General features: G+C 47.4%; 1 protein-coding gene and 1 long non-coding RNA gene across 5 annotated transcripts in view; both read left to right on the forward strand.

Moving 5' to 3' along the window:
* The first annotated feature begins 552 nt into the window (after positions 1 to 552).
* The window catches only part of CLIP2 (CAP-Gly domain containing linker protein 2), a 72,978-nt gene continuing 45,768 nt past the window's right edge, over positions 553 to 27,762 (forward strand). Inside the window, exons 1-2 of one of the 4 annotated variants that reach the window (XR_014163235.1) lie at positions 553 to 1,041; positions 25,664 to 25,904. Coding sequence is in view for 3 of the 4 variants with exons in the window: in XM_081890252.1 (XP_081746378.1) it covers positions 25,778 to 25,904 (127 nt within the window). In the remaining variant the exon portion in view is untranslated. Of the gene's footprint in view, positions 1,042 to 19,427; positions 19,583 to 25,663; positions 25,905 to 27,762 lie in introns of those variants that run through there. The other 3 variants (XM_081890252.1, XM_081890254.1, XM_081890253.1) reach the window with 3 other exon arrangements.
* LOC309358059 overlaps positions 18,394 to 27,762 on the forward strand; it is a 60,524-nt gene continuing 51,155 nt past the window's right edge. The window contains exon 1 of the long non-coding RNA XR_014163319.1: positions 18,394 to 18,499. This is a non-coding gene — a long non-coding RNA (uncharacterized lncRNA). The remainder of the gene's footprint in view (positions 18,500 to 27,762) is intronic.

Here is a 27,762-nt window from a genome sequence, read left to right on the forward strand (position 1 = left end):
AAATGAGGGGTCCTAAAAAGTTGCAACGTGACTTGGGAATTCAAAAGGTATTTTGAATAAAGATATAAATTAATATAATTTAGCTTTGCTTGGAAAGTTACATGTGTGTGCATAGAAATAATTAAAGGTGATCAGCAAGTATTTGGACCACTTCTTCTTCTTCTTCTTCTTCTTCTTCTTCTTCTTCTTCTTCTTCTTCTTCTTCTTCTTCTTCTTCAGCATTACCTGACATTTCCAGAAAGGAAAATTAAAGTGCTTTGGTTTCCCCAAAGCGGTTTCGGTGCATCTTCAACACACAAAGCTAAATCTTCTCCAGTCGTAAAAAAACAACTGCAGGTTTGAATTCCCCACACCCCAAAACATATTTTTAAGACATCTCGCTGGCGGAAAAAATATGCAAAAATGAGCTTCACCCCCTCCAAACGACGCGCCGAGCCCTTTTCCCGCCCTCCCGCCTCAGTTCCGCTGCAGCGCCGGCCCGCGAGAAACGCAGAGACGGCGGCGCCGGCGCCTAGACCCAACCTTGTGCGCCTGCCTTGGTGAAAACAGCTGGAGCGCCCCTCCCGCCTCCCGCTCGGCTCCTTCCCCTTTTGTTCGCCTGCAAAGCGGCGCGAAGGCAGCAGCAGCGGCGGAGGAGAGCTCTGCTTCTGCGCGCATCTCGCGCAGGGGACCCGCCAGAGCCCGCTGGGCCGCCCCCTCTTGCTGCTCCCCCCGCGGAGCCGAGACTCATGCAGGGAGGCGGCGCGGACGCTCCTTCGCAGCAGCAGCAGCAGGCGCCCTGTCCTCGCCGGCGTCGCCTTTTGTCCACGCGCCCCGTTTCTCCTCCTTGTGACTTGGATGCAGCGAGCCTGCATCCGAAGGGAGTGGCTGGCTGCTGCTGGTGCTGCTGCTGCTGCTGCCACCAGGATTATTACAGCTGTTTCTGTTTGAGGGAGCAGGCGGCCTAAGATCAGCCCCGCCGAGGCCGGATCCTTCCCTCTGCAAAAAAAAAAAGGGGCGGAAAAAAGGAAAAAGCAAGCTTGCACGGTCAGAAGAAAGGAGGTAAGCCCACCCGGCGCAGAAGGAAGGAGGGAGGCTGGGATTCAAAAGGGAGACCTCCTTCAGGGTGGCTGCCTTTGCTGAGACAGCAACAAAGGAGGGGATGGAGGGGTGGGATGCAGTTTCTGGGCTGGAGGGTAGAAAGAGAGAGAGGGGGGAGGCATGCAGAGGGTTGGGGAGGGGGCTGCTTCTGGTTGGGAGCTGGGGGGGGGAGGGAGGGAGAGAGATCTGCAGATCCACCCCCAATTGGAAAATATCTGAGCATCCCCCAGAAAAGGTTTGCTGCGCCAGCCCTTCCTTGGCAACGGATTCTATCCTAGGCTGTTTGGCTCCTTCCAAACATGCACACATGCATCCCCCCCACCCCAAGGGCTGGTCGTTGTCCTTGGGTGCAAGGGAGGGAAAGCAGGGTTCTTGTTATTGTGGGGTGCGTTTTGCGTGAGGGGGCACGGGTGAGGACCAAGCTTTGGGATATTCAACATATTCCCCCCTTCCTCCTCTCCCCAGGTTTGGAGGGTGAGGTTAAAATGTCAGATTGTAGTGGAGGACGAAGAATGTTGACTTTAAAAAAATGAGGATTATAATGTAATAATTAATGCGGCTTCTCCATCTTGGGAAAAGCTGTTCTGCACACACAGGCACACCATCTGCGAACGGCCGCCTGGCTCTGGTTGTCCATCTTGCAGAGATGGAGCTGCTGGCTAAGGATGCCCTGTGTTGACAACTGCTTTTGAGTGGACTTGGCAAGAGAGGAGGGGCTGGGGGAGAGTGACAGCCAGTTGTGTTTGGGCATCTTTGGTACCAGGGATGGAGCACACCTTGAAGAATGTGTGTGTGTGTTGTTTCTGAGTAGATGCAGAATGCTTTCCCCTTCACTGCTAACAAGCTTGGAGGCAGTTCACTTCATTCATCTACAGACCATCGCCTGACCAATTTGCAGCTTGGAGGGTGTGACTATGGGATGGACTCCTATTTTTTTAAAAAAAACGTGGCTGAAGTATTGCAGCAGCTCTGCCTGTCTTGCTTCATTCATATGTGCAAGTCAGCCCTCGATGTGGTAGTCACCAAGCCATGACTTGTAGTCACTTCCGAATGCTTTATGGAGTGAGGCAATAGGCTTCCAGGTGAGAGGGCATGAACTCCTGGAAGGGTTCACTTGGAGCTGCGGTTGCTACTTCTTTTCTTTTTAAAATGAAACTCTGAGTGACATCCATGTTTGCACATTGGTGAGGAAGGCCCAGGGGTCAAACCCTGTTCAGCTGGGTGAATACTTCAGGCCTTGGTTCCCCAGCTGCAAAATGGGCGCAGTAGCTGTGTCATGAGAGTCCGTTTGTTTAAGCAGCCCCTACCTGAAGTCTGTTCTAGGTGCTTTAAAAGGTAAAGGGAGCCCTGACCATTAGGTCCAGTCATGACTGACTCTGGGGTTGCGGTGCTCATCTTGCTTTATTGGCCGAGGGAGCCGGCGTACAGCTTCCGGGTCATGTGGCCAGCATGACTAAGCCACTTCTGAAGAACCAGAGCAGCGCACGGAAACGCCGTTTACCTTCCTGCTGGAGTGGTACCTATTTATCTACTTGCACTTTGATGTGCTTTCGAACTGCTAGGTTGGCAGGAGCAGGGACTGAGCAATGGGAGCTCACCCTGTTGCGGGGATTTGAACCGCTGACCTTCTGATCGGCAAGTCCTAGGCTCTGTGGTTTAACCCACAGCGCCACCAGCATTCCTTCTAGGTGCTTTAACTATGTGTAAAAAAACTATGTGCTTTAAAATGTGTTTAAAAAAGAAAGTGGGAAGGGTAAAGAAGAAATTATAATCAATGGAATCCCTGAGGTTCTCATTCTGTTTCCATGAATAATTCTTAAAACAAGGACCCTTCTGGTGTTAATGGATGCAACGCCCATCACCCGTGGGTCATTTTGGCTGGGGCTGATGGGAGTTGGAGTCCAGCAGTATTAGGAGGGCCACCGGTTCCCCGTTCATGCCCTTAGGGTCGTGGGTTCAAGCCCCATATTGGGCAAAAGATTCTTACATGGCAGTGGGTCGGACTGGATGATTCCCTTCCAACTCTATGATTCTAATTAATAAGCCCCTGAATGATTGTAAGAATATTTTTAGAAACAAACTTGCAACGCTTCCTTACAATTTGAAAGCTTGGGGAAGTTAGGTGATCCCTCGTTGCCCATACCATGTGACTTTAATTCTCGTTGGATGACTCCTGCTTTTACAAAGTTTTTTTAATGCACCTGTGACTGTGAGAGAAAAAAAAAAGGATTAATTCTTTTTTCTCCCCCTTCCTCCGTTTTGTGGTTTCCCCAATCTAAATCCCTCCATCTAAACATCTACAATGGAAAATAGACAGGAGCTTGTATAGGATTTCGCAAGCTTTGGGTTATAGGGTGAGTTCAACAATATTCCAATTTATGACGTTTTATTTGGGGTGTGATACATTATCTATTGAAATCTGACCTGAGTTTCTTTTTTTGAGGGTGGGAAAGCAAGAGGCAAGAGTGCTGCAATTCTGTAGGACTTAATAGGAGAAATCACACCGAACGTGAATAACTAGGCACATGTAGGCTTGCACTGTTAGTTGATAATATTTTGCAGTCTTGTTTAATACAACAGGATCCTTTGCTGTTAATATTACTAGGGGTTGCTGTTGTTGCTTACTTCACTCAACGACCCCCTACCTCCTGGATTCTCCCTACTTTAAACATGTCCTAATCTACCCCATGGCTTGCTCCAAACTCCTCTCCCGCTCAGCTGTTCCCACCCCCTTCCCTCACAGATCTTTAAATGCCCAACTGGGGTGGCACACTTCAGAAAGCAGTCCTCCCAATTGCTCTCTGGAGTGTCTACTTTCCTTTAAATGTTGTTCCTCCTCAGCAGCTCGCCTGGGCTGCCTGCCATCCAAGCCACTTGCTTGCTCGCCTCCTTGCTGTTTGGTTTCCCCCCTTACAAAAATATGGTGTTATTATTTGTATCTGTTAGCTGCTTTCCTCTCAAAAGTGAACCAACGTGCCTTTACAAACCAGTTACAGCAAACACAATCTATAACCCCACCCCCAGCACAACAGTGCAAATAAAAGGCAGGTTTAACAGATCCTGTCCCACTAAAAGAGGCCACAAGTAGCTGAAAGCCTATGTAAAAGAAGGCAATATTTTCCTGGTTCCTAAAAATAAAGACAGCGCCAGTTGAGCTTCGCTGGGGAGAGCATTCTGCAGGCGGGGAGCCACCACTAAAAAGGTCTCTAGTGTTGCCTCTCTCCAGACTGTCCTCCTCAGGGACTACACACAGAGAAGGGCCTCGGATTATGAATTCCAGGTCCAGAGCGGTTGCTGTGTGGAGTGATGGTGGCAGCGTTCAAAATTTGTCAAGCGCATTTTGCACCTGGCTATTGCCCACCTGCAAGCAAGTGAAGCTGCCTGGGTGCCAGGATAGCACCTCACATCTCCTTCTGGAGGTGCATGCCTAGAGATGCTTGGATCTTAACTGTTTTCACACACTAGCAACGCATCCTGTAGAATTCTATCTGCACAATCAGAATAAATTTCAGGGACCAAAAAGTCATACTGGAAAAAAACAAGGCTTTTGAGCTGTCTGGCCCCAAGATGTCAACTAGGCATTCTGTCTTGGCGACTAATCCTGGTTTAAGGAGCCATTTGGCGCCTAGCTTATATCTCTGAGTTTCTAACCCTGGATGGTAGAGGTACTTTACAGAGGACTGTCCTCTGTGAAATAGACCACTATATATATCAATATATCAGGGTATGGCTTTGGGTTGTTGACTGTGGGTTAATCGCTTGATTTCTGGCTTCGCTTGATTTGTGGCTGCCTCTTTCTCTCTGTTTTGATGTTGGCTTCTGCAATGCTTTCTTGGCTGTGCTTGATGGAAAGGCTGACGCTAAGCAAGGCCAGATGGGAAAGTGTGTGTGGGGGGAGTGATGGCGGTGGCTTTCTGTCGTTTAGTGGTTTATGTTGGAGGATGTTGGTGGCCCATCCAGACTCAAAAAGCCAGCCACATTCCCTGAAGGGCGCAGAAGAAACAAAGCACAAGGAATGTTGTGTGGAAAGGGAAGAAGAAACGGGTCTTCTTCATGGACAAATAGGTTTGTCTATAGTCTATACCTTTAAAACACATTCAAAACACACACACACACACACAGAGAGAGAGAGAGAGAGAGAATTCTGGGATCTGCAGGGAATTGTAAGTCTGTGAGGCATAAACTACAGTGCCCAGAATTCTTTGAGGAGAAAAATGTGCTTTGAATGTGCTTTAAAAGTTGTTTTGTCTACACAGTCAGAGTTATTGGATTTGGTGTACTAAACAGGCTAGCAGGTATATTGTGTATTTTCTGTTATGATTTTATAGCTATATCTATATACAGTCATACCTTGGATCCTGAATGCATTGCAAATCGAATGTATTACTCAGGGTAGAGCCTAACAACTCTTGGTGTCCTTAACTGACTACAGTGGTACCTCGGGTTACATACGCTTCAGGTTACAGAATCCAATAACCCAGAAATAGTACCTCGGGTTAAGAACTTTGCTTCAGGATGAGAACAGAAATCATGCTCTGGTGGCGCGGCAGCAGCAGGAGGCCCCATTAGCCCCATTAGCTAAAGTGGTGCTTCAGGTTAGGAACTGTTTCAGGTTAAGTATGGACCTCCGGAACGAAATAAGCACTTAACCTGAGGTACCACTGTACTTAATTCGTTAACCAGAAGCACCACTTTAGATAATGGGGCCTCCTGCTGCCGCCGCGCTGCTGGAGCACAATTTCTGTTCTCATCCTGAAGCAAAGTTCTTAACCTGAAGCACTATTTCTGGGTTAGCGGAGTCTGTAACCTGAAGCGTATGTAACCTGAGGTACCACTGTACAGTTCCCAGGATTCTTTGGGGAGCAGTCATGAGTGTCTAAAGTGGCGTCATAGTGCTTTAAATAGACGGCTTCCCCACACACACACACACACACACACACACACCCTACCAAAGCCCAGGCTTATTGCCTGAAACTGGGGCTGTTGGTCCTTGGTGGTCCTGAAAATGTCTGCATTGTAAATTATGTTATTGGGAAGAATTCTGTGACAGTTCAGCACATGCACAGTTCCCGCCCCCTGCTCACAAAAGGGTTGCATCTGCTCAGAGTATACCTATTTGAATTAAGGGACCTAAGTTAGTCATGTCCACAGGGCTCTGAATATGTAAAATTGCACACCTTAAGTCTAGCTGGGGTGTGAGATGCACATGGAGCCTAAAAATGTCCTGTCAACAATTGAGGTGTTAGAACATGAGTTGTCAATCTTTGCACATGCAAGGAGAAAGGATTCATCAATCCACAACAACCCCATTCTCTCTTTCCCCTCCCCGAAGGTGCTGAATACCCCCAGCGTAAAATCAATACCTCTTTAGATTCTCGGCACACAGAAATCTGGGTCATCTGTCTAGACAAGGGAGACTTGGCCTTTAGGTGACTTTCAGAATGACATGGGAGGAGATTGAATACCTCCTGTCCAATCGGTCTGACGGGCATATATCTCTGTGTGTCGACATACACTGTGAAAATGTTTTTGTGGATTCACTGATATGTAAGCAAACTAGCTCAGTCCCTCTAGAAATTTCACGGCTGCCTTCTCCCACACGTACATTCTGCTCCAACCACTTTGGAGGACAGGTGGCTGGTGTCCACTAGAACTGGCACGGTGGAGCAGTGGGCGGAGCCCAATAGTGTAGTGGCAAATTCAGAAGTGAAGGATCCCTTCATGATTGTCGCAGTCACACCCCTCAGTTTCAGATTCAGGTAGGTAGCCGTGTTGGTCTGACACAGCTGAAATAAAAAAATTAAAAATGGTCAAGTAGCGCATTAGAGACCAATTAAGTTTGTTCTGGGTATGAGCTTTCGTGTGCATGCACACTTCTTCAGGTATTTTTTAATACATTTTAAAATTTCCCTCAATTCTTAGTTGCCCTCAATTTCAAACACTGGTTGCTGTAAAATATTGGTTCAATAATGGTATGGGAAGTGTATTTACTTTATTTTAATGCATTATTATTATTATTATTATTATTATTATTATTATTATTACAATCATACCTTGGATATTGAACACCTTGACTCCTGAACAAATCAGCTCCTGAACGATCGAAACCCGGAAGTGAGCGTTCCGGTTTTCGAAAGTTCTTTTGGAAGCCAAACATCTGACGGGGCTTGCACAGCTTCCGATTGGTTGCAGGAGCTTCATGCAGCCAATCAGAAGCCGTGCTTCGGTTTCTGAACATTTTGAAAGTCAGACTTCTGGAACAGATTCTGTTCAACTTCCAAGGTATGACTGTATATTTTTGTTGCTTTCAAATGGTCCAAAGTAGCCTGTGCCAACACGGTACCCTCCAGGTGTTTTGGATCTACAACTGGCTGGGACTTCTAGCCCCCAACATCTGGATTGCATTAGGATGGCAATGGCTAGCCTAAATGGTATGTTTGCCCTGTTGTGAAGGCTGCATGCTCAAGGTTATATGAAGGTCAGGTGGCTGTTCTGTGCAGGAAAAGGTTGGGCAGGAGACCATACAAAGCTGCCTCTGATAAATTGATGCTGAAATCCAGCATCGCCTGAGTTCTGTGAGTGCAGCTTTCTCCTGATTGTAGCGCAGAGTTTTGAGGACTGGGACATTCACAGGGAAACCTAAATGCTTGTTTACAAATCTATTGTACCACCAACCTTATTGTATGCTTGTGAAACATGGACCACTTATAAACGTCATCTCCAACTCCTCGAAAGATTCCATCAACGGTGTTTCCAAAATTTTTTACACATCACTTGGGAAGCAAGGCAAACTAATACCAGTGTACTGGAAGAAGCAAAGATCACCAGTGTTGAGGCAATGATTGTTCAACATCAACTTCGTTGGACTGGTCATATTGTGCGGATGCCTGGTTATCGTCTTCCAAAGCAACTACTCTATACCGAACTTAAAAATGGAAAGCGTAATGCTGGTGGTCAACAAAAGAGGTTTAAAGACTGTCTGAAGGCAAATCTAAAAAAATGTAATATAAACACCAACAATTGGGAAACACTTGCCTGTGAGCACGCCAATTGGAGAACAGCCTTGACCAAAGGTGTCATGGGCTTTGAAGACACTCAAACTCAGGAAGCAAGGGAGAAATGGGCTAAGAGGAAGGCACGTTTGGCTTGGCAAATCCACACCGTTATCAACCGGGAACCAATGTCCCCATTGTGGAAGGACATGTGGATCCAGAACTGGCCTACACTGTTACTTTCAGACTCATTGCTAAAACTGTGTTTATGGAAGATCTTACTTGGCTCGAGTGATCACCAAAGAAGAAAAAGAAGAAGTTCTTTGCTCTGTGGATAAAGGTGTTCTTGCAGGCAGATGTTCTTGCGGCCTAAGAGAAAGCCTCTAATGTGTGTCTCTTTAGGTGTACCAGTGTAGGTGATGATTTCTGAGGGCTTTTAAAAGCGGACAAGACAAAGAGATGGAGGAGGAGAGAGATTTTGGCTTTGATTTGTCTTGGTGGGACCTCAGATCTGGCTGCATTCTTTTGACAATGAAAGAATCTTCCCATTGTGGGCCCAGACTGTGTACTTTCCCCAAGAGGATATTGCAGGAAAACAGACTGCGCTTTGCGGTGACCGGGTGTGAGCTTGTAGCTACCTCCTCTCCTGGGGTGAAATGTACCTGCAAACTCACAGAGCTATTCAGGAGCCTGTGGGCAATGGAGAGGTGGTGGTATCTGGGCTGCTGCAGGCCAGCTGTGGATCTACATCGCTGTCACCTGGGCAACTGAAATGTTTCTGTTTCCAAACTGAGACCTGCTGAGAGTCACTAGGGCTTCATTACTGACACAAGGGAGCTGTCCATAGGTTCAGCCAGCTACCTGCAACTTATCTCCCTCTCCCTGTTTCTCTGAAACTAAAGCCGCATCTACACTATGCATTTAAAGCATCATCATACCACTTCAAGCAATCATGGCTTCTCCTTCCCTAAGAATCCAGGTAGTTCCTACCTGGAAGAAACCCCAAACCAGCCTTCCCCAACCTGGTGCTCTCCAGGTGTGTTGAAAGTACAACTCCTGTTGGTCCCAAAACCAGAATGACTGATAGAAGTTGTATTTATTATTGTATGTATTTCATTTACAGTGGTACCTTGGGTTGCAGACGCTTCAGGTTACAGACTCCGCTAACCCAGAAATAGTACCTTGGGTTAAGAATTTTGCTTCTGGATGAGAACAGAAATCGTGTGGTGGCGGCAGCAGGAGGCCCCATTAGCTAAAGTGGTGCTTCAGGTTAAGAACAGTTTCAGGTTAAGAACGGACCTCTGGAACGAATTAAGTACTTAACCCGAGGTACCACTGTATATCCCAGCTTTTTCTTTCAGGAGCTCAAGGTGGCCTGCATGGTTCTTGCTCTCCTCATTCACAACAACCCTGTGAGGTAGGTTCTGAGAGGCAGTGGCTGTCCCAAGGTCACCCAGTGAGCTTCATGGCCTAGTGGGGATTTGAACCCTGGTCCAACACTCTAACCACTACACCACACTGGCTCTCTTGTAGTCCGAAACCTCTGAAGGGCACCAGAATAGGGAAGGCTGTCCTGGGAGATTGTGAATTTGAGGACCAATTTAGTGGTTAGTGGCTCAGGAGACAGCTTTGGGACGGGGAAGGGTCCTTTCATGGTCTACTGACAGAGCTCGCCACTCGGCAGCTGGAGTACTGTATTTTTCCATGAATAAGACAAACCCTATTTTTTGTGCCCCAAATTAAGAAATAATTAATTGCAACATTCCATGTATAAGACGACCCCCAATTTTAAACTTAAATTTTTGGGGGGGAAATATAGTCTTATACACGGAAAAATACAGTAAATTTTGTGCCGTTGCTGCTATGTGTGTTTGAAATATTTCAGGGGTTTCCCCCACCCCAATCATTTGCTGATTTTTTGTTGTTGATTGGTTGTTTGCTACTTTGATTAGCCTTATTTACTAGAAATGAGCTTAAGCAGGGTTGCCATACGCCCAGAATTCCTGGACATAGCTGGAATATGGCAGTTGGAAGCAGTGTTCGGGCGGAAATCGCTGGGAAAATCCAGAAGTATTGCAACCCATGTTGGAAGTCTAGAATCTGGATTTTCACTTTTTGACATATGGCAACCTTAACTTCACTCTTCACTTGTGAAGCACGCATAACCGACTTGCGTGGACAGCAGTTGTGTTAACAGTTCGTTTTGTGTTTGTACTGTGTGGCAAAATGTGTAGCATAGGTGCATGTTCAAGAAACGGTGTAATTCTGAGTCATGGAATCTTGCAGCAATGTTCTCCAACCAATGCTTGCAAAAATGCAAACATTAGAGGAGCATATGCATGAATCTGAATATGTTAGTGAAAATAACACAGCATTACGTTAGGGAAAACCACTTTTCAAAAATATGTACATTAGTCAAAGCTGCATGCAGAAATGTGTTTATGTGGATAAATTTGCACTAAAACGTTGAAGGACTTTCATGATAATTTGTCTAAAAAATAAAAATGTGCAATTGTTGCAGAAATGTGACAAACTGATTTTCAGACTGGAAATCTGAGAGAACCCAAATTGGCAGAGCCACCCATCACTACTCAGAGTAGACCATTGGTAATAGTGGACCTAAGTTCGCCAGGTCTATTAAATTCAGTGTGCCTACTTTGAGCAGGGCTAGCATTGTCTACTTACCCGTAGTGCTGTTTGTTTTCTGCCTGTGAACGTCCTTTATTCTTAAGCCAATCTTGGAACCGCAAAGTTGGACCTTCGATATCTCTGTAAGTCCAATTAACTCAGAGAATTGGGTTGCTGACGCAGTCCCTTTATCCGCATGGCCTGCTTCTTTTGACGTCCCCTTGTCCTTTTCCTTTGCAAAAAAAAAGGAGGGGAGTCTGTGCTCTCCAATTAATGCTGGGAAAGTTTCAGCTGTGAATGTGATGCCCTGAAAGTCAGCAGCTCCCTCCCAGGCAGACATTTGACTTTGCAAACGTCACAGAGGTGGAAATAACCTTGCAAAGTTTGACATTCTGGTTCACAACTTGCATCCAAACCGTACATTTTCAAAAATAAATAAATAAATAAAATACATTTGCCTCAGAGTGGCAATACCAAATTAACATGTCTCAAAAGATGAGAAATATTATTAACTATAAAAGTGCTTGTTTTGCAATAACGCAAAAGGGACGTATCCTTTCCCCCCAATGAAATGTTGAGCAGATGGCTTCCCTTAAAGAATAATGGGATCTGTAGTTTGTCAAGAGTGCTGGGAATTGTAGTTCTGTTGAAAGTAAACTACTATGCCGAGAATTCTAGGGGGGAGGGGGAGAAAGTCCTGTGCTTTAAATGTATGGTGTGAATGTGACCCATGATGAGTTTTCTTTTTATTTCTTAGAAGTTATAAAGTTGGGCAGTGGCCAATCTCACACTGTATTCATTTCCTTCCATTGTTTTCTCCAAGAACCCATACCCCCAAATTTTAAGAACAGCAAACCAAAAGGCAGCTACAAAGAATTACCTGCCATTTAAGGCCATACTGCAATTGCTTATATCTTTTCTTTTGCGTTCCTCACCTGTAAGGATTAAAGGATTGGCTTTTCAGCTTCTAGCAAATATTCTAGGCTATAGTTACTCGGATGTGGATTTGTATTTGTTTATGCACATCATTTTGTGGGTTGCAGTGATTAAGGCCACATCCACAGTAGCCATTTAAAGCACTATGAAACCACTTTAAACAGGCATAGCTTTCCCCAAAGAATTCTGGGACCTGTAGTTTGTTAGGGGTGCTGAGAGTGCTTAGGAGACACACCGTCTTTCCCTCTGAATGGTTTCATAACCAGTCCTTCTTTCCAGGGAACTCTGGGAACTGTAGCTCTCTGAGGGGAACTCCTTGTTGTTGTTGTTTAGTCGTTTAGTCATGTCCGACTCTTCGTGACCCCATGGACCAGAGCACGCCAGGCACTCCTGTCTTCCCCTGCCTCCCGCAGTTTGGTCAAACTCATGCTGGTAGCTTCAAGAACACTGTCCAACCATCTCGTCCTCTGTCGTCCCCTTCTCCTTGTGCCCTCCATCTTTCCCAACATCAGGGTCTTTTTCAGGGAGTCTTCTCTTCTCATGAGGTGGCTAAAGTATTGGAGCCTCAGCTTCAGGATCTGTCCTTCCAGTGAGCACTCAGGGCTGATTTCCTTCAGAATGGATAGGTTTGATCTACTTGCAGTCCATGGGACTCTCAAGAGTCTCCTCCAGCACCAGAATTCAAAAACATCAATTCTTCGGCGATCAGCTTTCTTTATGGTCCAGCTCTCACTTCCATACATCACTACTGGGAAAACCATAGCTTTTACTATACGGACCTTTGTTGGCAGGGTGATGTCTCTACTTTTTAAGATGAGGGGAACTCCTAACAACTCTTAACAAAATACAGTTCCCAGGATTTTTTAGGCAAAGCCATGTCCATTTAAGCGGTATAGCCTTGAACTTGTAGTCTTAAGTGGTGCTTCCCTGTTCTGCATTTCTTTCAGTGCCCAAGCCATTGCCTTGTTTCTATGTCTGTCTGATGGATTTTGAGTTAGATTCCCACAAACCTCAAGTCTGCCCATTTCTCTCTTCCAGTCCCTGGAACCTCACAGGCTTGTGGCCTGAAAGACAGAGCCTGAGGGATTTCTATGTTGGCCCATTGCAGCAAAACCAGAAAAGATAAGATTTATTGTGGTATCGACTTTCTTGGAGTAGCGCCCGTTTTGTCAGGTGTGCTGGGCTTCTTCCTTAGCTGACTGATTTATAAAGACAAATGTCACCAGTAGCAGAATGTCCAGGATGTCAGCCAGCCAGCCAGCCATTCCATTCCCTTTCTCAGGATACTTCATTCCATTCCACCTAGTTTTCTGTCCCACTGTCCCAGCCACCCACCCCAGCTAGCCGTCATTCTGTGACCGGTCAGCATACTCAGTCTTCATGGGCTCTTTGGGGGATTTTCTCCCCCTAAAGATTTTTCTGCACTTCTGCAGGCTTTGAGTTTAGCTGGGTGTGCTGATCTCCTCCTTCTTGTACATGGAAGGGACCTTTTTAGCTGCATAAGATCCCACACTCAGAGAATAAGTTTGCTATTAGCACGTAAGATCATTGCTAGGTAATAACAACTACAGTATTATGCAATTGCAGCTGTATAGAACACAAATACCGTGTTCCTAGTTCTGCTTTTGCTAACTTAATACATATTTAAAGAAAGAGAGAGAGAGAGAGAACCTGGGTTCAGGTTGAGTTAATTGACAACAACAACATCTTGCAGTTGCCCCATTGGCTACCTGCACTGATCCTCATTCTTTCTATCCACCATGTCATCCTGGCTTGTCATGCAGATGCAAAGCTTATTCCATTCGCTTCGAATTCAGAAGTATGACAGTTGCATAACACCAAAGGGCATCAAAGTTTCTTATCTCCTTTGAACACGTCAAACAAAATTTTGAATCTGCAAGCGCCTCTTCCTTTCAGAAGATGTTACCGTCTTCTACTTGGCGTAATGAGGTCTCCTTTGAAAGCAAAGGGCTCAACAGTTTCATCAGTGGAAAATGCTGTCCTGCCCAGGGTGCAGAGGATTGAAAAACGTTGCTTATTCATGCAGAGACTGTATTAGCGAGTCAGATTCCCTATTTCCCAAACAGAGGAATTTTCTGTTTCTTTGTTTTTAAGCAGGGGATGGGGAAATTGCCACCTTCCATCTGTTTTGGGATCACAGATCCCATCATTCCTGCATATTGGCCATGCTGGCTGGGGCTGATGGGAGTTGGAGACTGACGCCATCCAGAGGGCTATAGGTTCCCCACTCCATTTTCAATTCTGCCTTGTTCCGTTGCTGCAGTGCTTTGCAGCAGCTTTAGAAATTTTCCTTGCCTGGACCTTAGCTCAGTGGCAGATCCTCTGCTTTGCATGCAGGATGTCAAGAAGTGAGCTGGCAGTAAATCACACTGTTCAAAGTTGAAGTTAACTCTTTATTAGCAAGAGCACGTCCTGCACAGGCCTGGTGGAGTGTCAGGCATAATGAACATTGCAGCTCATCCCTGCTAGCTCTTGCCCCATGAATCAGTTGCCGAGACTGAAAGTCCCCACCTTCCCACAGCCATCTAGGTCCCCTCCTCTCCAGGGATTTCCCCCAAGCAATCAGAAACTGTGCCTACATACAGCCTGCCACTACTCCGCCCTTTTCATGCCTCTTCTGGTTCTGGGAGACAGTGGGAAGGGGAGCTTGTCGCGGCAGGAGGCAGAGACGCTTGTGACTCTTCACTAGCCTGACTCATCTCTGCCTCATGGCCTCTCTCCTCCAAACCTTCTTCAGCGTCTACCTCTGATTCTGGAATCTCTCTGCCAGCTCCTGTTACCTCCTCAGCTTCCCGCACACCCTCTTCCCAGTTTTCTCCCTCTGTCCCCTCATTGTCGTTCCACTCCCCCCAGCAGTGGCGTGCGGTGCAATATTCCACAGGGGAACAGTTGGGGCCAGAGGTGCTAGCTTACAAGGGGCGTGGGGGTTGATGTCATGTGTGTAATGTTGCGACGTCACACACGTGAGCTTCGCGCCTCCCTGGGATTTGGGAAGGAGGCATCAGGGAAACATTTGGGGAGTTAGCATAGTCCTCTTAGTCCAGTGACCACACGCCACTGCTTCCAGGCTCTGAGCCTTCTTCCCTTGGGGATTCCACATTCCTTTGCATCCAGCAGGAGATTCAGGAGGTCCCAGTCTGAATCCCCAGCATCCCTAGGTAGGGCTGGGAGTGTCCCTTGCCCAACAGCCTAGATAGCAGCTGCCAGTCAGTGCAGACAGTCCTAAGCTAGGTGGACCAATGAGCTAACTTGGGTGCCCTGTGTTCCCAAACCCTGAAAGCTGCAGTTAGCGCTCATAAACACCACTTGTCTTCATTATCCTGGCACAGTTCCCATTGCACATTAAACCCTGAGGCAGCCTGTTCTACTGCACAACTAGCTTGTGTCATTAGGAAGTTCCTCCTAACGTTTCACCAAGATCTTCTTCCCCGCAATTTCCAGCTGCTGGGAGAGTCCACAGAGAACAAGTCTGCTCCTGCATGACAGTCCGTCAGATGTTTGGAGGCAGCTATCATGGCACTCCCTTTATCTTATCTTCCCCAAGCATTCATGGGCCTTTGCTTGTCCTGATCTTCCTTCCAGCAGTGCTTTTCTGCACACAAAGCCGTGGAAGAAAAAAGTGCAGAGTGATCTTCTGGAGAACTTGGTAATGCTGTTTTGAGCCTGTATGCACTACACATTTAAAGCAGCATCTTTAAACAGCCATGGTGGCTTCCTGCAGAGAATCTTGGGAACTGTGGTTTGTTCAAGCTACAGTTCCCAGGATACTCTGCAGGAAGTCATGGCTGTTAGGAGACCTCTCAGAGAGCTTCAATTCCCAGAGTTCCCTGGGAAGAGGGATTGGCTATTAAACCCACTCTGAGATTTGTAGCTGCATTTGGAGAACAGGGGTCTCCCATCAACTTTCAGCAACCTTATCAAAGTACGCTTCCCAGGATTTTTTGCAAGAAGCCAAGACCATTCAAAGTGGTACAATACTATTTTAATGTCCCAAATGTTGGTGCCTTAGTAAGCACCCTTTTCCTTCCACATTTCTGCAAGTAAAGCAAGGTAGAGACTTAACAAAAATTAAACGAAGGCTAAGCTTTCAAGGAGCCATCCTGGAATATCTTGGAGGGGAGGGGAGTTCCCACATAGAACCCTCTTCATGTGATTACAGCCCCGGCTAACAAACAATTCAAGGAATCTGATTTTCAAACTTGTTTTCTGGAAACAGTGTTACAGTGGTACCTCGGGTTAAGTACTTAATTCCTTCTGGAGGTCCATTCTTAACCTGAAACTGTTCTTAACCTGAAGCACCACTTTAGCTAATGGGGCCTCCCGCTGCTGCCGCACCGCCGGAGCATGGTTTCTGTTCTCATCCTGAAGCAAAGTTCTTAACCTGAAGCACTATTTCTGGGTTAGCGGAGTCTGTAACCTGAAGTGTATGTAACCTGAAGCGTATGTAACCCAAGGTACCACTGTATAACATTCAGGGTAAGGTTATTTGTTGTTGTTGTTTTGCCTTCTGCAGGCTGTGTACAGTACACACTATGAAGAAGAATTCTGGGTGCTGTGGTTTGTTAAAGGTGCTACAGTTGTACCTTTGGATGCGAACGGGATCCGTTCCAGAGCCCTGTTCGCATCCTGAAGCGAACGCAACCTGCGTCTGCGCGTGCGTGGGTCGCGGTTTGCCGCTTCCGCGCATGCACGTGAGGTCATTTTGAGCGTCTGCGCATGTGCAAGCGGCGAAACCCGGAAGTTACGTGTTCCGTTACTTCTGGGTCGCTGTGGAGCGTAACCTGAAAACACTCAGCCTGAAGCATATTTAACCTGATGTATGACTGTAGGAATTATAGCTCTGTGAGGGGTAAGCTACAATGCCCAGAAGTCTTTGAAGGGGTGGGGAAAATATGCTTACAGATATACAGTGGTGCCCCGCAAGACGAATGCCTCGCAAGACGAAAAACCCGCAAGACGAAAGGGTTTTTCGGTTTTTGCGACGCTTCGCTAGACGATTTTCCCTATGGGCTTGCATCGCAAGACGAAAGCCCATAGGGAAATCTCGGGGACCTTTTTTTAAATGCTGGCGGTGGGGAGCAAAGCCTTCCCCCCCCCTCCGGACTTCAGAAGAGGTCCAGGAAGGCCGGCGGGGGCGAAAGGCTTTGCTCCCCACCGCCAGCATTTTAAAAGCGGTCCGGGATAGCAGGGAAGCGCTTCCCGCTATCCCGGACGGCTTTTGAAGGCAGGCAGGGGGGGCAAAGACTTTTGCCCCCCCTGCCTGCCTAACCGGGGGCTTTTAAATCACCCCGGGACTGTCCGGGGCGATTTAAAAGCCCCCGGACGGCTTTTGAAGCCTCCCCCCGCCGCCCGGCATCGGGGCATCGTCCCGATGCCGGGCGGTGGGGCAGGAACGCCTCCCCCAGCCGCCCGGCATCGGAACGATGTCCCGAAGCCGGGCGGCCGGGCGGGAAAGCCTCCCCCCGCCGCCCGGCTTAGGGGCATCGTCCCGATGCCGGGCGGTGGGGCAGGAACGCCTCCCCCAGCCGCCCGGCATCGGAACGATGTCCCGAAGCCGGGCGGCCGGGCGGGAAAGCCTCCCCCCGCCGCCCGGCTTCGGGGCATCGTCCCGATGCCGGGAAGTGGGGCAGGAACGCCTCCCCCAGCCGCCCGGCTTCGGGGCATCGTCCCGATGCCGGGCGGTGGGGCAGGAACGCCTCCCCCAGCCGCCCGGCATCGGGGCATCGTCCCGATGCCGGGCGGTGGGGCAGGAACGCCTCCCCCAGCCGCCCGGCATCGGAACGATGTCCCGAAGCCGGGCGGCCGGGCGGGAAAGCCTCCCCCCGCCGCCCGGCTTCGGGGCATCGTCCCGATGCCGGGCGGTGGGGCAGGAACGCCTCCCCCAGCCGCCCGGCATCGGAACGATGTCCCGAAGCCGGGCGGCCGGGCGGGAAAGCCTCCCCCCGCCGCCCGGCTTCGGGGCATCGTCCCGATGCCGGGCGGTGGGGCAGGAACGCCTCCCCCAGCCGCCCGGCTTCGGGGCATCATCCCGATGCCGGGCGGTGGGGCAGGAACGCCTCCCCCAGCCGCCCGGCTTCGGGGCATCGTCCCGATGCCGGGCGGTGGGGCAGGAACGCCTCCCCCAGCCGCCCGGCATCGGAACGATGTCCCGAAGCCGGGCGGCCGGGCGAGAAAGCCTCCCCCCGCCGCCCGGCTTCGGGGCATCGTCCCGATGCCGGGCGGTGGGGCAGGAACGCCTCCCCCAGCCGCCCGGCTTCGGGGCATCATCCCGATGCCGGGCGGTGGGGCAGGAACGCCTCCCCCAGCCGCCCGGCTTCGGGGCATCGTCCCGATGCCGGGCGGTGGGGCAGGAACGCCTCCCCCAGCCGCCCGGCATCGGAACGATGTCCCGAAGCCGGGCGGCCGGGCGAGAAAGCCTCCCCCAGCCGCCCGGCATCGGAACGATGTCCCGAAGCCGGGCGGCCGGGCGAGAAAGCCTCCCCCCGCCGCCCGGCTTCAGAACGATGTCCCGAAGCCCGGCGGCGGGGCGGGAAAGCCTCCCCCCGCCGCCCGGCATCGGAACGATGTCCCGAAGCCGAGCGGCGGGGCGAGAAAGCCTTTGTCCCCCCTGCCTGCCTTCCCAGGGGCTTTTAAATCGCCCCGGACAGCGGAGAAGTCCTCCGCTGTCCCGGGCGATTTTAAAATGCCGCCCGCCAGAAGAGGTCGGGGGAAGGCGTTTTCCATAGGAACGCATTAATTGATTTTCAATGCATTCCTATGGAAAACCGTGCATCGCAAGACGAAAAACTCGCAAGACGAAGAGACTTGCGGAACGAATTAATTTCGTCTTGCGAGGCACCACTGTATAGCATGTGCACAGCTGCTTCTTTCAGAGTGCTAGGGAAGCAGTCTCTGCTCCAAGTGGCCTACAATCTGTCATTCAACATGGGGAATTCAGCTGAAGGAAATTAACTCATGTGCTGTTATTAATTTTTTATAGAATATTTATTAAGATTTTTAATACAATAGCAATAAAAAGAAAAGAAAAGATAAAAAAAATAACAAAAATACAAAAATAAAAATAATTAAAAAGAAGAAAAAATAAAACCTACAGATTTTCCATTTCTCATTTTCTTTTAACATGTTTCCCGGACCTCCTCATACCTCCCTTTTTTGTATTCCGATTCAAATTGTTAGTTCAGCAAATCCTTACCATTAAATTTTAACCTGTTTCTAAGCCTGTTTCTCATATTCCCTTAAGACATTACAGCTGGAAACCACTTAATTTCTATCCAACATCATTCTAATATTCTCATGTGCTGTTATTTTTAAAGGTAGGTGTGTGTGTGTGTGTGTGTGTGTGTGTGTGTGTGTATAAAATCACTATTGTGGATGCAGACTCTGGATTTCTGAACCTCTTTAAAACCAGCAGATTGTATCAGTAGTGTTGCCCATTTTTCAAAATGACATTGGGATTTACTAGATTACTCTTTTCCACGTTGGTCTCTCTCCTCCCCACAGTCAGTGAGTGTGTTTGCAGGCACTGTTGAGAGCAATTTTTTTCCCCTCCAAAGGGTTTTTAGAAAGCTAGAATTCCTCCCTGAGCAAGTCTGTGCAAAAGTGCCTTTTATTGCCCAAAGCCCTTCTGCAGCTACTTTGACATTGTCTCATGCTATCCCACTTCCTGTTTAAGAAAGAGAGAGGGAGGGTGGGGGAGAGAGAGAGAAGAGAAGAGAAGAGAGGAGAAAGGGGTGGGAGTGGAGAATCCATTCCTCTTGCAGACACATCCCAATTCAATCTGCAGTGAATCACACAGCTGGTTCCCTGCCAGAGAGCACAGAGCCGAAGGGGCAGAGGAGGAGCAACTGCCCGAGAGAGTACATTTCTTTCGGGAATCTGGAGCCATTGACTTAACGCACAAATGCACAGGAACCTCTGCACACGAGGTAAGCAGACCGAGCCTCTCCGGCTTTCCTGAATAACGGACAGGAGCTCTGAAGGGGAACTGACCGTGTCCCTTTCACAAATCTCCTGCTTCTTCCAGAGGAGTTCAGACATCTCCTGGCAAGTTGTCCCGAAGTTCTGGCCTCTGTTCAGGGACAATTTGCTGCCTCAGAACCTGGCACCCTCTTGCCGGCATCCTGTTGTAAGAGTTGAAGAGTTAAGCCAATCCCCCCCCCCTTTACGTCTCTGTCTTTGTTTCAGTCTTAGAAGCAGCTCTATTGGGGAGGTAAGTGGGAGGGGGGGTCACTTTGAGTTCCGCTCATTCTGTCTTGCGTCTGTGCCGTGACCCAGAGTTAACTCAATGGTGTTTCTGGCTTTGAGACACGAGGGAATGGCTGCTAGCATTAGATTCGATGGCACACTTACATTCACCAGCAGATGCTTTTTTTTTTGGTTTCTAGGTTCTGAAAACTGAGGTGCGCATTAGATTCGATGGTGCATTAGACTTGAGTAAATATGGTACTTATGTATCCCGCATTTTCCTCCCAAGGTGCTCACGGTCCTCTTCTTCCCCATTTTATCCTCACAAGAACCCTGTGAGGTAGGTTAGGCTGAGAGATGATGGTTGTGCTTCGTGGCTGAGTGGGGATTTGAACTCTGGTCTTCCAGGGCCTAGTAACCAGCTCTGTAACCACTAGGCAAGATTGATATGGTATGTCCCTCCACTCCTTCTGAGTAAAAGACCAGTTTGAAGAGGAACAGCCCTGGATTTATTGGGCCTGTCATTTTGGCCTGGCTGCCACAAGGAGTCCATGCGAAACAGGTCCCGTCCACACTGTACATTGAAAGCATGTGACTTTCACTTAACATGGGAACTCTAGTTTAAGGGTATTGCGAATTGTAGCTCTTTGAGCGGGTGAACTACAGTTCCCAGGATCCTCTGGGGAAAGCTGTATGCATTGACTGTATGGTGTGCATGTGCCAAAAGAGGTTTTAAATTGTCGCGTTGATGCTCTGATTTGATCCTCGGTTTTATTTACTGGTTTGGCTTTTTTATCCTTTAATTGCTTGGTGGTTGTGTTTAATCCTTGATTCTGGTTTTTGGCTTACTGCGCTTACTGTGCACACACATAGAGTTTTCAGTGCATTTTACCCAGTGCTATTCCTTCTCAGAGTAGACACATTGGAATAGTGGACATGACGTAATTTAGAATCGCAGAATTGTAGAGCTGGAAGAGGGTCCCAAGGCTCATCTAATCTGACCCTCTGCAATGCAGGAATCACAGCTAAATAATCCAGGACAGATAACCATCCAACCTCTGCTTAAAAACCTCCCATGAAGGACAGTCCACAACCTTCCAAGGGAGACTGTTCCACTGATGAACAGCTCTTACCATCAGAAAGTTCTTCCTAATGTTTAACCACAATCTCATTTCTTATCATTTGAACTCCCTGGCTTGGGTCTTCCCCTCTGGAGCAGCAGAAAGCATGCTTCGTCTATCTTCCATGTGACAGCCCTTCAGATATTTGAAGATGGCTGCCATATCACCTCTCAGTCTTCTCTTCTCCTCAACTGTTTCTCATAAGTCTTGGTTGCCAGACCCTTGATCATCTTGGTCACCTTCCTCTGCACACATTCCAGCTAATCAATATCCTTAAATTCTGGTGCCCCAAACTCGGCACAGTCCTCCAGGTATGGTCTGAACAAGGCAGAACAGAGTGGGACTATTACTTCCCTTGATCAGGATGCTATACCTCTGTTGTTGCAGCCTATAGTAGCAATTATTATTATTAGACATAAAGCTTATATAAAAACATAACAAAACATTAAACATTAAAAGCTTCCCTATGCAGGGCTGCCTTCGGATAACAGCCGCCACCAACACAACAATTTCATTATTTATACCCTGCCCACTCTGGGCAAGTTCCAGCACATATAAAAACGTAGTAAAATGACAAACATTAAAAACTTCTCAATATAGATGTCTTCGAAAGGTTGTATAGTCACTTATCTCCTTGACGTCAGATGGGAGGGTGTTCCGCAGGGTGGGTACCACAGGTGAGAAGGCCTTTTTTTGCTGCTGCATCACACTTGTGGTTTACTAAGACTCCTAGATCGTTTTCACATATACGACTAGTAAACCAGGTGCCCCCCATCCTATATATGTGCATCTGGTTCTTCCTGCCTATTTGTTCCCACTGAAGTTCATGTTGTTAGTTTTGGCCCAGTTCTCCATTCGCTTAAGGTCACCTTGAATCCTGATTCTGTCTTCTAAGATAGTGGTTCTCAAAGAGTTGGCAGGAGAGTGTGGTGGGAAGATTCAAGGACAATCAAATCAACGTATAAACATTTCAGTATTGTAAAGTACTGTATATTCCGTATTTACTTGAGTCTAATGCACCGGGATGCGGGTGGCACTGTGGGTTAAACCACAGAGCCTAGGACTTGCCGATCAGAAGGTCGGCGGTTCGAATCCCCGCGATGGGGTGAGCTCCCGTTGCTCGGTCCCTGCTCCTGCCAACCTAGCAGTTCAAAAACACGTCAAAGTCCAAGTAGATAAATAGGTACCACTCCGGCGGGAAGGTAAACCGAATTTCTGTGTGCTGCTCTGGTTCTTCAGAAGCATCTTAGTCATAATGGCCACATGACCCAGAAGCTGTACGCCAGCTCCCTCGGCCAATAAAGCGAGATGAGCGCCGCAACCCCAGAGTCAGCCATGACTGGACCGAATGGTCAGGGGTCCCTTTACCCTTTACCTTTAATGCACCATTGAATCTAAAGTGCCCCTGAATTTTCAGAACCTTGAAACCCAAAAAAGTATTTGCTGGTGAATGTAAATGTGCCATTAAATCTAATGTGCACCTAAATTTTCGCAACGTAATTTGGCCAAAAAAAGTTGAGCGTTAGATCCGAGTAAATACGGTATATATTTTTTAATTTGCAGAATATCGATAGATGGCTTTTCAAAAAGAGAGGATGAGAATTGGCTGTTCTTCTACAGTTGTTCACAACATACTGTTGTGAACAGCGATTTTCAACTCTGACGAATATGAAAGACCAGAAAAGAGAAAGGCTTCTTTGTGTTGATGAGGAGATGACAGTTTGTTTGTCTCAAATTAGACCTAATATAAATGAGATTACCCAGCAAAAGCAAGCTCACTCTAATTGAATTTGTATACAGTACATACTTAAGAGTCCTGTTTATAATTATATTTTGGGAATGATGCATGTTTTTATGTAGCTGCACTGGATGTCCCGTGATCATATTATAAAGTAGTTGTGTTCTGTGATATAAATCACCACTAGGAGTTGTTTTTTCCTTTTTTTCTAATGTATGTATTATCAGTAAAAAAATTCGTTGTGGCATGAGCAAATTTTTATTCTGAAAGTGTGGCCCTTAGAAAGAAGTTTGAGAACCACTGCTCAAAGGGATTAGCTACCCCTGCCAGTAGCTTCATGGAACCATTCATTTCAGTGGGTCTACTCTGAGTAAAATGTAGCTGCAGAAACCCAGCATTTGCAGATGTGACTTGTTGGATATCAAGTGTCTTATAAGTTGTGCTTTGCAAAACCCTTTTGGCCATAAGCGAGGGAAGTTTGACCTGACCAAATTAAAGTCTTGCCTTTTGTACGGTTCTTGGGGAAACGTCTCCGCAACGGTCCAGCCCAGAGATGGGGAACTCGTGGTCCTCCCAGATATTGTTGGACTACAACTCCCATCATCCCTGACCATTGGCCTTGCCGACTGGGTCTGATGGGAGCTGGAGGACCACACAGGATCCCTATCCTTCTTTTGCCTTGTTCTGGTACGCGAACCTGGGGTTAACAAAGTCAATATTTTTAAAGGACCATAAAAGCAGGAATGGCAGTAGCTGAGAGACAGGAAGTAATTAAGGCATGAGTCGGGGATTTTGGCGTAAGCTGAGCTGGTGGGGGAGACTTTTGGCAGCGTTTCACTTAGTAGCGGCTGATGTAGGGGGGTGGGGAGCTGCTTGCCAGGCCAGATTGAGAGAATCCCGACACAGTTTGTCCTTAATGCATCTTGCTCTGAGAAGTCCCGAGCATAGCAGGACACAGGATTTGACTGCCTTTGGATGAGAGAGCCACAGAGGTGCATGGTGTTTTCTGGGAAATCTCCTTTGCGTGCTAAAGTAGAAGTGGAACAGCATGGGAGTCGGTCCTACTCCTAAACTGGGTGGTAGGGTCTCAGAAGCTCTGCATCGGCTTCCTAAAGAGTACATGTTTGTGTCCTGCTGGCCAGTGAGCTTCTGGGCCCAATTCAAAGCGCTGGTTTTGACCCATAAATCTTATGCAGCTCGAGACTGCCTCTTCTCACGTGAACCAACCCCCGACCTTGCTATTGTCATCAGTTTAGAGGACACAAGAACAGGCCTTTTCAGTAGTGGCTCACCTGGTACCATCATTAGAAAGCTTTAGGCGCCAGGCCCAAACATTTCTTTTTCGCCAGACTTCTTAATCATCTGTGGCCTCCTTGAGTGGGGGGGGGAGGGATGTTTTAATCCTGCCTTTTAAAAATGTGGATGCTTTTTAGATTTGCCTATGATGGTTTTAACGTGTGTGTTTTTATTTATTGTTGCAAGTTGCTTTGGGTTGCGTTGGCAAAAAGAGAGAACGACAAATAAGTAGAACAAATAAGTACAGACTCCAAGGCTGTGCCTCAGTTTCTAGCTAGAAACTCCCCAAAGCACGCTCCTCATTCCAATTTTATGGAGATTGTCTCCATCCTCTACTGTTCTTAAGGCATTACTTTCTATGGATTTCCCCCAAATGTCCTAACTATAGAATCCCATTGATCATCTCCTACTTAGCCAACTGAAAGGTAAAGCTAAAGGTAAAGGACCCCTGACTGTTAAGTCCAGTCGCGGACGACTCTGGGGTTGCGGCTCTCATCTTGCTTTGCTGGCAGAGGGAGCCAGCATTTGTCTGCAGACAGTTTTTCCTGGTCACGTGGCCAGCATGACTAAACCACTTCTGGCGAACCAGAGCAGCGCACGGAAACACCTTTTACCTTCCCTCTGGAGCGGTACCTATTTATCTACTTGCACTTTGATGTGCTTTCGAACTGCTAGGTTGGCAGGAGCAGGGACAGAGCGACAGGAGCTCACCCTGTTGCAGGGATTCGAACCACCGACCTTCTGATTGGCAAGCACTAGGCTCTGTGGTTTAGACCACAGCGCCACCCCCAAAAGCAATTGTTGTTCAGCATCTGTAACACTGCATTGTTTTGGATGTAATGCCGAACTCTTGTTCATTGCTATGGGAACAAGCCCTCTGCTTCATTTGCTCCTTTTAATGCACTGCTAAATTAACTTCTGGTTTAGGCAAACCATTGTCCGCCAGACTATGAAACCTGTAAACACTTGTTTGCACAAACCTCAGTTGGACGTCATAGGAAATCTTGGTTTATCATGATGTCAATGTGCCACTGTAAAGCCTTACGCTTGTGCTCCTCCTCTGGGGCGACTGCTTGGAGTCATTTGGAAGCTATGGCTTCCTTTTTTGAATAACCACAGCTTGTTGTGTGGTTTTGACACCCAACCAAGTGTGGAGAACTGTAGGTTGTTTGGAACAAGCCACTTTCAAACCATGGTTTGAGAAGCTAACTTGCTTCATGCATTCCCTAACCTGATGCCTTCTAAGTGCTTTCTTTTTGGGGGGCGCAGAGGTACGCATACCCCTAAACATTTTGTGAATCTAACAGGGGAAGAAACTAATTATTTTTTAAATTTTTAGTTTCTTCTCTAGTACGGTGAATTGTCCGTTCCGTTGCTACTCCCGATGGCGGCCTCATTTCCTGTCACAGTGTTCCTGTCAATGGTGATTTTCTTGAGTCAAAATGAGAGTACCCCAAACATTATTTTTTTTTAGAAAAAAAGCACTGCTTCTAGTTGATTTCGATGCCCATCAGTGCCAACCACAACATGGCCAGTGGTCAGGGAAGGTGGGAGCTGGAGCTATTTGACGCACACTTTTATTCCACTTACAATTTTTCCTGTAGCTTGTGTTTTCTTTCACTTTCCCCTGATTTTTTCTCTTTGGGTGCCTTTCTTCTCCCCTCCAGGTCTCCAAAGATAGATGAAGGGGTCCGTTGCCTAGATGCCTGACATCGTGACGCCAAGTCCTCAGCCGGCAGTTCGACCGAATCCCTTGGCTTGAGCCACGGACCTGGGCAAGCATGCTGAAACCAAGTGGACTTAAAATTCCCGGGAGGGCTGGTAAGCACTCCAGCCCCGTGGGACGCCCTGGCGGGACAGCAGCCGCCACCACCACCTCCACCACTGCCTCCACCACCACAAAAGAAGGTAAGAAACAGCTTCTGGCCACAGCAGAGATTTGAACGGGGGATTCGTGGCCGCCATATTGGTTTTCCAACAAGAGGCATTAGGTCAGCGATGGCCAAACTTGGCCCTCCAGCTGTTTTGAGACTACAGTTCCCATCATCCCTGACCACTGGTCCTGTTAGCTAGGGATGATGGGAGTTGTAGTCCCAAAACAGCTGGAGGGCCAAGTTTGGCCATCACTGCATTAGGTGGTCCATGAGGAAGGGACCTTTATAATGTGTCTGCGTTGTGTCCTCTCATTTTTTGATACTTCTTTAACTGAAAACATGTGATTTTATAACAGAGTGAATTAAAAAAAAAAAACATAAAGGGAAAACAGTGCAATGGAAATTAAACATGCACACAGAGAAGGAACAAAACTTGGAAGCTGCATTCACAGTCCCTAGGATGAATAAAAATAATAATACAGTCATAACTTGGATCCTGAACGCCATGCGAGTTGGACATTTTGGCTCCCGAACACCACAAACCCAGAAGTGAGTGTTCCGGTTTGCAAACATTCTTCGGAACCCGAATGTCTGATGTGACTTCTGTGGCTTCTGATTGGTTGCAGGAGCTTCCTGCAGCCAATTGGAAGCCGTACCTTGGTTTCCAAATGTTTTGGAAGTTGAACAGACTTCCGGAATGGATTCTGTTCGACTTCTGAGGTACCACTGTAATTTCAGATATTGGAGAGTTGTAACATTTTGTGTGTGTGTGTGACATGAAAAGAGGGGGGAAAGAAAAAATGGGGGGAGAAATAATACCCATATACAGTACAAAAAACCCCAAACAACCTTTGTAGCATAACCTTTAAAGTAATTGTGTCGTCTATAAATATCGGGATGTTCTCCTCAAGGTCATTTGATATTCTCACTTGGCACTGAAATGTTACTAAGAATTCCAAACAGTAGTCTACAAAATTTCACAGGAGGCATCTGAACATTGTTACCATCGTTGATATTTATACAATAAATTGGTTTATTTTTAACACACGGCGGATTTCTAACGAGGTGTTGGGTCAGTGAGTGGGGGAACTTTATAAAGCATAATCACCCTTTCCTCTCTTTTTCTCTCTCTCTTTGGTCTATCACCCTTTTCTCAGCCTTTTTGATCCATTGTGGTAACCTGCCAGGCCACTTCTATTTAGCCTGGGAATAGCCAGTCACCCAGTGGTGGTTAAGTAGGAATTTTGGGGAGCCATTTATCCAGTTAGTCAATGCAATTTTAATCTGTGCATAGTTTACTAAAGTGCAATTCTTCCTCTCTTGCACAGCTCAGTCATAGTTAAACCCAGTGGGATTTACACCCAAGATTTTCAACCTTAAGAACAGGCTGCAAAAATAAATAGGCCTGAATTTTTTAATGTAGTAATGTGAGCAGGAATGAGGGATGAGGAGGAAATTGGATTCAGTTATCCTTTAATCTGCACCTTTTGAAACAATGCATGCAGCCACCCCAAGGAAAGATGTGCACACCTCTGATTTTTGAAGTGCACTTCTTCAGCCAAGTACGGGGTACACAAAAAACCACACTAGGATAGTGATAACAATGTGTGCAGAAATGCAATAGAGTAGGGAAATTCGCTTTACAAAAACATGGAGAAACTTGTCCTGAAAATGCTGATTAATTTTCATGAGGACTTTTGAATGAAGATTCAAGACCATATAACACCGGTCTTAAAGACCTACACTGGCTCCAGTACGTTTCCGAGCACAATTCAAAGTGTTGGTGCTGACCTTTAAAGCCCTAAATGGCCTCGGCCTAGTATACCCGAAGGAGCGTCTCCACCTCCATCGTTCTGCCTGGTCACTGAGGTCCAGCGCCAAGGGCCTTCTGG

This window comes from Podarcis melisellensis, assembly GCF_964234715.1.
Source record: "Podarcis melisellensis genome assembly, chromosome: 15".
NCBI classification, from domain to species: domain Eukaryota; kingdom Metazoa; phylum Chordata; class Lepidosauria; order Squamata; family Lacertidae; genus Podarcis; species Podarcis melisellensis.